The 13,431-nt window shown below is 39.0% G+C and overlaps 1 protein-coding gene across 4 annotated transcripts in view; it reads right to left on the bottom strand.

Annotated features, from left to right (window-relative positions):
* Positions 1 to 13,431, bottom strand: part of slc35e1 (solute carrier family 35 member E1) — a 302,175-nt gene that overhangs the window by 244,976 nt on the left and 43,768 nt on the right. Inside the window, exon 2 of one of the 4 annotated variants that reach the window (XM_069928468.1) lies at positions 10,290 to 10,356. The exons of the other annotated variants lie outside the window; for them this stretch is intronic. Coding sequence (XP_069784569.1) covers positions 10,290 to 10,301 — 12 coding nt within the window. The 5' untranslated portion in view covers positions 10,302 to 10,356. The remainder of the gene's footprint in view (positions 1 to 10,289; positions 10,357 to 13,431) is intronic. 4 annotated transcript variants of the gene reach the window in all.

Raw genomic sequence — 13,431 nt, 5'->3', positions numbered from 1 at the left:
AGCATGGTCTCAATGTGTTGAATGGCTTCGCTCCATTTTCAAATGATTTAAATGCAAGGGTGTTTATAAGGGTGCACTCTCCCTGAAATACTTATCAGTACACAACATTCAATCTGCCATCTAATCGAATGAATTTGTCCATTAAATGTTCGATTAACTTCATAATAAAAATGTTCAATAGAATAACATCTTACTGTGGATAGTTGAGCATTTAAAAAATTGCTGACCCTTTTAAACCAAGATTAAATATTAGTCCCAAACTTTAATTACAATTTGCCAGAAGACAGAATCCATGAATGATTTAAGACTTTAATCCAAATATGATTTCATCCAAATTAACATTTCAATGTAAACTAAACCTTGGAAAATCCCAACTGTTTGCAGCAAGGGTGAAGGGGTACTTTTTATTGTTGGCAAGTGTAGGTTCCTAACCGCTAAATACATCTGATTAATCCAACAGATGAATTAAGCATGAGCTATACCATTTCAATTATATGCTAATATTTGATCAAAAGAAATAACATTTTACACAGCTCACGTAATACAAATATAGTTTATAAATATATACATTGTGAAGATCGAATAGCTGTGCATACAAACATTTTTATTTGCTAGTTCTTCCACATAAAAGGAAAATGCGGATAAGATCATTATTACAGGAACAATACAAAACATCTTTTAAAAAGTGTTAGCAAGATAAATATTAACTATAAAAGGAGAAAATGCAATTCACATATTTCAACTTGAATAGAAATTGATTCCCTTTCACAATTTGTGTCACATGATTCTTGCTTTATTTGTCCTTCAGCAAACCAATGTAACCAAGTACTAAAACGAAAAAAATAAAAACACTGGCCTGACAGAGAAAACTTAGCCAAGATTCTAGGATCATCAAATAGTTTGGTGCTGCGAACAAGTATGGGAGCCTTACATTAAATACAATAGCGAAAACCTACCGGGGACAAACATTACCTAAGTTGATGGAAGGAGAAGGAAAGAAAAGAATGGACTCAGTAGAATTTCTGGTGTATTTTTGTTGAATGACAACATTGTCTGACTGGTTTAATGCAACCTAGATTGTATACCTAAAATGGATGAGGGGGGGGGTGGGGGGGGTGGCTTGGGAGGAGGGAGGGGGGGGGAGAAAAAGTCACTGTATATGTGTGAAAAAGAAAAAGTGTATATCATGGCTAATGTGATTTATGGTGTGAAAAATAAAAAATTTATTAAAAAAAAAATAGTTTGGTGCTGCACAAAATTCCAAGAAATTCTGCCTGGGTGTATGTGATGTCATGTATTAGTTAGGCATTATATAAGAGTGAGTCTCAAGCAACTATAAAATCTGCATATCCAGCATCAATAATCCCTGTAGGTGCTGAATACTAGGGGTTTTACTGTATACAGTTTTCACTGGAGCTGGTCACAAAATTAAAAGGATTCAAAGGGCCTAGCGACTGATTTCTGTTCCTTAACAACACAATGGACCTCTGCTTCAATAAATAGATTCTGAAGGAGAAAAGTGCATGAATCGGGCTTGGATAGATTTTCGTACCTCTGGAGGCACTGCTAATATTCAGCTATCAAATTCATTGCAGTCCAGATATTCCACTAAATGCAAGAAGGCTGCCAGTCACAAAAGGCTACTATGTCTATTGCGTGCTACTTAAAAAATTCAGCGTGATAACTTCATACTTCACAAGTGTCTGTGCCAGGAATCAATGTGAAAGTGAGTTTTTAAGAAAATAAGCAAATGGTACAATATAAATAATTTAATACTCTGGAGTAAGAAACTAGTTGGAAGTGGAGATCCATTACTTTTATTAAAATGTCAGACAGGATAAGGTATATTGAAATTTGGTGAAGAGTAGCCAGAGGCCTCAGACATGATCACTAAGATAAGGAAAGCTTATTATTATTTCCTAAGACTGCATTTTGGCAAGTTGGATCACCTGGCAGTGCTCCTTCTGCCTCTCTACAGACAACCTAAAAAGAGAGGCTCCAGAGATCAGGACAGCTAGAAAGTTGTCACAGGAGACTGAAGAACAGTTACAGAATCGCCTCTAGTCAGTGGATTGGGTGGTGTTCAAGAACTCAGCAGAGAAAAAAGGAAAAAAGTTAGGAAAAGGCAAAAATAAAATATAAGAAATAGAAGATAAGGTTACAGAGAAGAGAAAGAAGATGGCACCCAAGAAGGAGAAAGTAAAAACAACCAGAAAAAAAGAGGAAAAGTCACCAGAGAAGAAAGAGGAAGGCCTCACCTGCACGAAGGAACAGGGAGCTGTGATGGCGAGGAGCACCCGATCCCCAAGTGGAGTCGTGACCTTCCGGTTGGTGGACTTCAACCATGGCTCTCAGAGCCAAACAAAAGTGCGCAAAGGAAAAAGTGGACACCGACGGGAAGGGGCTCAGCAGAGGAGCAGGCAGCCACAGCGTGAACACCTCAGGGACGCCCGACACCTGGGTGCTCAGCTAGAGGACGAGAAAGGCGGCAAGGGAGGGAGCGAGGAAACACACAAGGGAGAAAGATGGAGGGGTGACCGACAAGAGGATCAACGGCAGGAGGCCCAACAGATGAGCAGCCCAGGAGGGGAGGACCAACAGCAAGAGGAGGCCTGACAAAGAGATACAAGCAGCTCATCAGGAAAAACAGAAGAGACACAGACACAAAGAGAAGAGACAAACACAAGTGCAGACACAGAAGAGGAGGAAGAAGAAGACCAAGATCTTCAGAGAAATAGAAGGTAAAACTGATGGACATAATATAGATAAAGTCTTTTTTGAAGAACAAATTAGATCATTAAAAGAATGGTTATCATTAGAATTTATTGCAATTAAAAGAAAAATGAAAAGAGCAGAGTTAAAATGCAAAGTTTAGAACTGGTCATGACAGAAATATGGAAAAGAGTAGAGAATGTGGAAGAACGAAAAATGGTTATAGAAATGGAAGTAAATGACTTAAGAGAAAAATTGGAAGAAAGTGACAAAAAAATTAAAGAGACACAAGAGTTGTTATCTCAGAAAACTGATATGTTGGAAAATTATAGTAGGCAAAACAACAAAGATAGTGGGCCTAAAGGAAGATGAAGAAGGCACAGATATGAAGGAATTTATAAAAGGATGGATCCTGAAGGTCCTGGGAACGACAGAAATGCAGGAAGAAATGTAAATAGAAAAGGCACACAGAGCATTAGCTCCGAAACCGCAGACACATCAAAAACCAAGATCCATCTTTGTAAAATTTTTGAGATATACGACAAGAGAAAATATAATGGAGCAGGCAAGGAATAAAGTTAGAGAAGATAATAAACCATTGGAATACAAGGGTCAAAAAATATTTTTTTTTCCCCAGACATAAGTTTTGAACTCTTAAAGTGGAGGAAGGAGTTAATACAGCGAAAACAATTTTATGGAAAAAAGGTTATAAATTCCTGTGAAGACATCCAGCCGTGCTTAAAATATTTATACCTGGGGGAGCAAAACAGACTGTTCTCAGATCCGGAGGAAGCACAAGAATTAGCAGAACATTTGCAGGACAGAAGAAGAGATGAAGAGATGTAACAAGAATGAAGAACGGCAATAAAGTATATATAAAGTAAAAACAATGTATATGTAAAGAACTAAAGAGGGAAAAGAGAAGGGAAGGAAGGAAGTAAGGGGAAAAAAGAGAGCTTTGTTATGTGTGTAAAAAAGTGTTTTCTGGAGGAGCTGGGAGGAGAGGGAATAACCATCACTGCAAAATCAGTTGACGCTTGCGAGCAAGATCACAATCCAAATGGAAAGGGGAGTTGTGGTTGCCTGGCAAGAGATAATGGGCAACTCAGAGGGGCGGGAGCATTTCGGGTTAAGGTATTATTGGATGTGGGAACTATTGGGGTATTTTATGTTTTAAATGTGTTGTCGTACATTGAGTTTAATAAAGGAAAACTAAGAGACGAAAATGGGAAAAAGGGGGATGAGGGTGGTGAGGAGGTGGAAGAGGTGTAAGCAAGATAAGATGGCCACGTTGAACTATATGACTATAAACATTAATGAAATACATAACCAAATTAAAAGGAAGAGTCTACTAATTTATTGAAGGAGGAAAAAAAGAAATTGAAGGAATATGGAGAAATATCGGGGTACAAGATCAATGCTTATACAGAATTTTAAAAATAATCACCACTTAAATGGCAAACACAAGCAATCTGATACAGTATTAGGTTAGATAATAATTTAAGCCACTTGTACAAATTAAATTATCAGCCACTAATAAAGAAATTGCAGGAAGACTTAGAACATTGGAAAGAATTACCGCTAACGTTGATAGGGAGGGTAAATTGCATTAAAATGAATGTCTTCCCAAGGATAAAATACTTATTTCAATTCCCTTAACAGAGAAATTCTTTAATGAACTAAAGAGAATAATAAGGAAATTTTTTATGGAAAGGGAGGGAACTGAGGGTAGCGTTAGATAAATTAACAGAGAGGTATAACCAAGGTGGTTTGCAGTTACCAAACTCTAGAAATTATTATAGATCCGTACAATTAAGGTATTTATCAGATTTTTACCAGACAAGGGAAAAACTAGACTAGACTAAGAAAGAACTAGATAAAATAGGGGAGAAGGTACCGGAACATATACTTTATAAGTGGGATGAAAAGTTGGTGCAATATAAAAGCTCACCAGATTGCATTATTTACTTAATACATGGAAGAAGATCCACTTAGAAAGGAAAAAAAACAAATGACCAAATACCAAAATTGTTATTGACACAAAACCCATTAATTCCTTTTACAATAGATAACCTTTCCTTTAGAGAATGGGAGAGAAAAGGAATCAAAAGAATAGAAATTTGTTTTTTGGGAAATAATTTATTAACATTTGAACAGATGAAGTACAAATATGGAATAACTCATGGTACAATGTTTGCAGATCATCAACTGAAAACTTATTTAAAGGATAAATTGGGAAACAGATTGAAATCACCAGAATAAAGCAGTTTTGAATATGTGATTACAGACACAATGATAATTAAAAGATTTATAACGAACATGTACATTAAGCTGCAAGGTAAGGAAAATGAGGAAATAAGCTATGAACCTAAACAAAAGTGGGAAAAGGATTTAAACATAAAGATAAAAAATGAAACATGGGAAAAGTTATGTTCTGGAACTATGAAGAATACAATAAACACAAGGTTACACATGATACAGTATAATTGGTTACACAGGGTATATATCACTCCTCAAAAATTAAAAGAATGGGATCAAACACTATCAGATAGATGTTTTCGCTGTAAAAAGGAAATGGGAACAACAGTACATGCAATTTGGGCATGTATGAAAGTGAATACATTTTGGGAAGAACTAAATCAGATACTAAACAAAATTACACAAAAATAACAGATCAAAAAAACCAGAGATCTTTCTTTTAAGTAACACAAGAAGTAAAGAATTAGGCCTCAAATTGGATAAAGCGCAAAAAAGATTCATTATGATAGCCTTAGCAGTAGCAAAAAAATGTATAATGTCAACTTGGAAAGTGGAAGAGAGCCTGAGAATACAGCAATGGTACTTGGAAATGAATAAATTTATTACGTTGGAAAAAAATAACAATTTTAAAAATAAAGTCACATTCATTGAACAGATTTGGGAACTGTACATGGAACATAACAGAGAGGGCCTACCACGGACCTCCATCCCCTAAAATGATAAGAAGACAAAACGACTTGATTCAGTGTGTAACAAATGGATGATGCATTTTTCTTGTTTATTTTCCTTTGTGTGACGATTTTGTATTATGGTTTCATTGTATTGTATATGTTGAATATTTATGGGTTTTGGAGGGGGGGTGGGAAGAGGGGAGGGAGGGAGGGAAAGGGAGAAAAAATGGAGAAAATGCCACTGTGTATATTTAATGAGAAACGTTTGTACATATTTTGGTTGATATAGTTCACAGAGTGAAAAATAAAAAATTATTAAAAAAAAGAACTCGGCAGAGGATCTGAATAGCAAAACATCTGGGGATGAGGGTGTCCCCACTAAATTGTTCAGAGATTTCCCCAACCAGAAGCCCTGGGTGAAAAATGAAATCCAGAACATGCTGAGAGACAGATCACAGAGTATTCCAGAGATCCAGAACACAACACAAAGAGCAGGTACAACCTATGGAAAATCATCTCCGGGCAGAAGTGGACATTCTGGATGAGAATGGAAACATCGAAGGATACCCAACAGCTGGACCACAGATTGAATGACATAACCTGCACCAAAACCAAATCTTGTGCAATAGGAGATAATAAAGCTTCACTCCCAGATGAGGTCAATGCCTTTTATGCCCCATTTGACCATCAGAACAAGAACTACTGCACAGCCCCTGATGATCTTCTACTGCCTTGAGGAGAGTGAGTGTTAGGAAAGCATCTGGTCCAGATGGAGTATCTGGCTGAGTACTGAAAACTTGTGCCGACTAACCGGCCAATATTTTCATGAATATCTTCAATAGCTCACTCTGACAGGGCATGGAACCCACCCGTTTTAAGCAGGTGCCAATCATGCCAGTTCCTAAGAGTGTGGTAACCTGCCTAAATGACTGCCGACCAGTGGCACTCACATCTACAGTAATGAAGTCTTTTGAGAGGCTGTTGTTGGAGCACATCAGCTCCTATCTGAGCAGCACATGGATCTCTTCCAATTTGCCTACCACAGCAAAAGGTCGAAAGCAGGTCCCATCTCCTTAACTCTGCACAAAACCCTAGAACATCTGGATAGTAAGGATGCATACATCAGGAAGCTCTTTACTGACCACAGTTCAGCATTCAATACCATCAAAACTGATCAGCAAACTCCCACACCTGGGCCTCAATAACCCACTGTGTAATTGTACCCTGGATTTCCTCACATCCAGACCCAATCAGTTCAGATAAGTGAAAATATCTCCTCCACAATCTCTAGTGGCATTCAAACACCACAGGGCTGAGTACTTAGCCTCCTGCTCTCCCCATTTCACACCTATCACTGTGTGGCTCAGTACAACAACACTATTTACAAATTTACTGTCGATACCACAGTAATGAGCTGTATAAATCAGGGTAATGAGTCAGCATTAAAAACTTGGCTGAATGGAGTACTAACAACAAATTCTCACTCAATGTCACCAAAACTAGATGCTGATTGTAGGCTTTAGGAAAGGAAAACCAGAGGTAGACAATCATTAGGGATCAGAGATGGAGAGGGTGAGCAAATTTAAATTTCTGGGAGTGCCTCACGTTAGCGCCTCACGTTAGCGCCTCACGTTAGCGCCTCACGTTAGCGCCTCACGTTAGCGCCTCACGTTAGCGCCTCACGTTAGCGCCTCACGTTAGCGCCTCACGTTAGCGCCTCACGTTAGCGCCTCACGTTAGCGCCTCACGTTAGCGCCTCACGTTAGCGCCTCACGTTAGCGCCTCACGTTAGCGCCTCACGTTAGCGCCTCACGTTAGCGCCTCACGTTAGCGCCTCACGTTAGCGCCTCACGTTAGCGCCTCACGTTAGCGCCTCACGTTAGCGCCTCACGTTAGCGCCTCACGTTAGCGCCTCACGTTAGCGCCTCACGTTAGCGCCTCACGTTAGCGCCTCACGTTAGTGCCTCTGCTTCCTCAGGAGTTTGCTGAGATTTGATAATGACTTTGGAAACCTTGGTAATGGAAAATGTGCTGACCAGCTACATTATGGCCTGATATGGGACACCTCTGAGCAAAAAGCCATGTGGACTCAGCCCACTAAAATTCTCCCGACCATTGAGAAAATCTATATGGAATCCTGCCGTTGGAGAGCAGTAGCAAGCATCAAGGATCCATACCACCAAGGACCCATACCACCAAGGACATGCTCTCTTCTCCCTGCAGCCATCAGAAAAGAGGCATAGGTGCCACCAGACTGAAGAACAGCTAAACATCAGGCTCAGAGACTAATTTAAGGATTCTTCCTCTGCACATTCTTTATTCCTGAATATTTTTATCTGCTTTTGCAGTGTTTACATTTATTTCATTGTTCACATTTCTCTTTTGTTTTTTTTTTCCGTACTATTTACACAATCAAGATACTATTCAGCTTGCAAGAAGAATCTCAGGTTTGTATGTGATGACATGTATGTACTCTGACAATAAACATATTAATGATCTAATTATATATATATATAAATAAAATAGCAACCTGAAATGTTAATTCCAATATCCTGCTCATAGATTCTGCCTGACCCAAGTTCTTTTACATTCAAATTTTTCTCGTTTTATTTTTGAAAGGTAATATTCCCACCACTTCTCCTCTACACACAAATGTTAAAGCCTTCCAAAAATCAATTTGAACGTATTGAATTAGTTCCAATGTAGGCATCAGTTTGAATATACAAGCAAAGAGATAATGAGTCACACATAGAACCTTATAACCCAGCCGATAATCAGCACAGGGGGACCATAACTTATGAAAATTTGCTTTTGCAGTATTCACAAAGGCAAAAAAATTAATATACAATACCCTCGCAAAGTATCAGGCCTTGATGGCGTACCTGGCAGGGTACTGAAAATCTGTGCCAACCAACGAGTTGGAGTGTTCAAGGTTATTTTCAACCTCTTATTGCTGCAGTCAGAGATTTCCACCTGCTTCAAAAGGGCATCGATCATCCCGGTAACCAAAAAGAGTTGCGTGAGCCACCTCAACAACTACTGCCCAGAAGCACTAACTTCTATGGTGATGAAATGCTTTGAGAGGCTGGACATGACCAGAAATAGCATGTACCTAACCAAAGATCTGGACCCGCTGCAATTCGCCTATCGTCACAATCGCTCCGTAGGAGATGCAATATCGCTGGCTCTCCACTCAGCTCTGGATCATCAACTACAGCTCAACCTTCAATACCATTATTCCTTCAGTGCTAGTTAAGAATCTACAAACACTAGGCCTTTGTACTTACTCCCCTCTGCCACTGGATCATTGACTTTCTCATCGGAAGACCACAGTCAGTACAAATTGGAAACAATGTCACCTCCACTATTATCAACACGGGCGCATCCCAAGGATCTGTGCTTAGCCCACTGTTCTACTCATTATACACATGTCTGTGAGGCCAGACACAATTCCAATGCTATCTACAAGTTTTCCAATGACACCAGTTGTCGGCACAATCACAAACGGCGATGAGGAAGCGTACAGGAGGGAGATAGATCAACTCATTTAATGGTGTAGCGACAACAACCTTGCGCTCAACATTAGCAAAACAACAAGATGTTTGTGGACTTCAGAAGGAAGTCAGGGGAACACAACCCAGCCCTCAGTGGAGAGCATCAAGAATTTCAAATTCATGGGTGTCCACATCTCCGAGGATCTGTCCTGGAGCCTCCATGTTAATGCAATCACAAAGGCGGCTTGCCAGTGGCTATACTTTGTGAAGTATCTGAGGAGATTGGGTAAGTCACCGAAAACTCTCAGAAACTACTACGGTATACCATGGAGAGCATTCTGAATGGTTGTATCACAGCCTGGTATGGAGGCGTCAAATCTCAAGACAAGATTAAACTCCAGAGGGTTGTTAACTCGGCCTGCAACATCACAGCCACCAGACTTCATTCCATCGAAGACATCTACATGAGGCAGTCTCTTAAAAAAGTAGTCTCCATCCTCAAAGACCCCCACCACCCAAGCCATGTCCTCTTCACTCTGCTACCATCAGGAGCCTGAAGACGAGCACTCAGCAACACAAGGACAGTTTCTTCCCTGCTGCTATCAGATTCCTGAATAATCAATGAATCAAAGACATTGCTTTACCCTTCATGCACTCCTAGTTTTTAAATAATGTTGTAAGATGGTTATAATAGGAATGTTTTCACTATGAAACTGCTGGCACAACAAAGAATTTCATGATTGTCCAATTCTTATACTATTAAAATGTTGGACAGTCCAAAAACCATAGAATCAAAAAGGTGAAATAAGATAAATTTGATTTTACATGAATAAAAATAAGATACTTGTTCTTTTTTAAGTCACCAATCAAGTTTTTGTTCAGATTACCAGCAAACAAACTAATAATGGTTTTCTTGTTTAAAAATCAAACAATTATTTGAATGTTGGAAAACAAATTGCTTCCAATTATTTTTCTAGCTCTTATCATTGCTTAAAAATTTATTTATCTTCAAATTCGCAACGACATCACAGCAGTGGGTCAGGTACCAAACAATAAAAGGAGATTAAAAGTCCATTCGCATGGTGTCAAGATACCTCTCTCTAAATGTCACTAAGACTAAGGAGAAGATCATTGATAAAGATAGAGTTCATACCCTAGTCCACATTAATAGTGTTGAAGTCGAAAGAATTCTTCGGAATAAATATTTTCAATGACCTGACCTGGAACAAACACATTGATACGATCATCAAGAAAGCACACCAGTACCTCTACCTTCTTAAAAGGCTATGGATGTTCAGTGTGTACTCGTTTCTCTCAACTACTTCAACAGGTGCAATATCAAAAGTATACTTGTAGAGTGTACAGTAAAATCCCCCATTTATCTGAAATAATCAGCAAAAAAAAAAAACCCCAGGGAAATAAATAAATGAAATTTTAGACAAAAGTGTAAAATTGTAAATGTTCTCTGAAGCAACTCACAGCAACTCCTTGGGAGCAAAAGTTCAGCCTGCAGAGCACCCCAGTCATGCCACACCTGCAGCAACTGTTTGAATAAAGTTGTGTTTGAATAAAATGGCGGTGCCCAGGATCAAGAGCCGGCCATTGAGGCTTACCGCTGGAGTGACTCTCCCTATCTCTGCCTTGTAAGAATCCTTATCTTTATCCAATTAGGTATTGTATTATTAGTAAGGCTTTATATATAAACTTGGGGTGAGGGGTATGGTTAGTGTAGCAGCCAGAGCAACACTGTTACAGTGTCAGTGACCGGGGTTCAAATTTAAAAAATTTTTAAGTTACAGGAATCACCTGATTAAAGTGATCTTTACATAATTAATTACTACAATATAGATTTTTTTTTCAAATTACTTTACATTTTGCACTGACCTGTCTTTTAAACTGTGTATTTTGAATGCAGATTAATTAGTAAGGCATTGTAACTGTGTGTCTCAGTCCACTGGAAAATTCAGATACGCGGGATCATTGATCCCCTTATGTGCAAGATAATGAGAATTCAACTGTATCACAACTTGAAACGGGAGATGCTTTGGAAGATCATTAGAAACTACAGAAGGCACTGAATACAGCTCAGAACAATAAAACTTCCTTCCCTTCCAGAGACTCTATCTGCATCTCCCGCTGCCTGAGAAAGGCAGCCAACATACTGAAAGACCATGGACACCCACTCTTCTCCTTCCTCCCCTCAGGGAACAAGCTCATAAGCATGAAGGCACACACCAGCAGGATTAAATCAGGTTCCTGAATGATTCTAATGTACAACTTGGAGTACATGCTGCCCTTCATTGGTGTCAATTGGTCTTCCTTTTCATTTTAATTCTACACTGCATGTAATGTTAGATAATGACTTGTTGGTCTGCACTGCACATTATACTCCTTACGGCTGCATGTAATGTTAGAAAATGACTTGTTGGTCTACACTGCACATTATACTCCTTACGGCTGCATGTAATGTTAGATAATGACTTGTTGGTCTACACTGCACATTATACTCTTTACGGCTGCATGTAATGTTAGATAATGACTTGTTGGTCAACACTGCACATTATACTCCTTACGGCTGCATGTAATGTTATATAATGACTTGTTGGTCTACACTGCACATTTTACTCCTTACGGCTGCATGTAATGTTAGATAATGACTTGTTGGTCTACACTGCACATTATACTCTTTACGGATGCATGTAATGTTAGATAATGACTGGTTGGTCTACACTGCACATTTTACTCCTTACGGCTGCATGTAATGTTAGATAATGACTTGTTGGTCTACACTGCACATTATACTCTTTACGGATGCATGTAATGTTAGATAATGACTGGTTGGTCTACACTGCACATTTTACTCCTTACGGCTGCATGTAATGTTAGATAATGACTTGTTGGTCTACACTGCACATTATACTCCTTACGGCTGCATGTAATGTTAGATAATGACTTGTTGGTCTACACTGCACATTTTACTCCTTACGGCTGCATGTAATGTTAGATAATGACTTGTTGGTCTACACTGCACATTATACTCCTTACGGCTGCATGTAATGTTATATAATGACTTGTTGGTCTACACCGCACATTATACTCCTTACGGCTGCATGTAATGTTAGAAAATGACTTGTTGGTCTATACTGCACATTATACTCCTTACGGCTGCATGTAATGTTAGATAATGACTTGTTGGTCTACACTGCACATTATACTCCTTACGGCTGCATGTAATGTTAGATAATGACTTGTTGGTCTACAGTGCACATTATACTCCTTACGGCTGCATGTAATGTTAGATAATGACTTGTTGGTCTACACTGCACATTATACTCCTTACGGCTGCATGTAATGTTAGATAATGACTTGTTGGTCTACACTGCACATTATACTCTTTACGGCTGCATGCAATGTTAGATAATGACTTGTTGGTCTACACTGCACATTATACTCCTTACGGCTGCATGTAATGTTAGATAATGACTTGTTGGTCTACACTGCACATTATACTCTTTACGGCTGCATGTAATGTTAGATAATGACTTGTTGGTCTACACTGCACATTATACTCTTTACGGCTGCATGTAATGTTAGATAATGACTTGTTGGTCTACACTGCACATTATACTCTTTACGGCTGCATGTAATGTTAGATAATGACTTGTTGGTCTACACTGCACATTATACTCCTTACGGCTGCATGTAATGTTAGATAATGACTTGTTGGTCTACACTGCACATTATACTCTTTACGGCTGCATGTAATGTTAGATAATGACTTGTTGGTCTACACTGCACATTATACTCCTTACGGCTGCATGTAATGTTAGATAATGACTTGTTGGTCTACACTGCACATTATACACTTTACGGCTGCATGTAATGTTAGATAATACTGGTTGGTCTACACTGCACATTATACTCCTTACGGCTGCATGTAATGTTAGATAATGACTTGTTGGTCTGCACTGCACATTATACTCCTTACGGCTGCATGTAATGTTAGATAATACTGGTTGGTCTACACTGCACATTATACTCCTTACGGCTGCATGTAATGTTAGATAATACTGGTTGGTCTACACTGCACATTATACCCTTTACGGCTTCATGTAATGTTAGATAATGACTTGTTGGTCTACACTGCACATTATACTCTTTACGGCTGCATGTAATGGCAGTCTCTTCAATCTGAGGCGCCTGCAAGCTCTCACCAAGACACAAGAGAAACTTGTCCGTGAACTACTCTTTGCAGACGATGCCGCTTCAGTTGCCCATTCAGAGCCAGCTCTTCA

The sequence above is a fragment of the Narcine bancroftii genome, chromosome 3 (genome assembly GCF_036971445.1).
Source record: "Narcine bancroftii isolate sNarBan1 chromosome 3, sNarBan1.hap1, whole genome shotgun sequence".
NCBI lineage: Eukaryota > Metazoa > Chordata > Chondrichthyes > Torpediniformes > Narcinidae > Narcine > Narcine bancroftii.
This window is presented reverse-complemented; position numbering and strand designations above follow the sequence as displayed.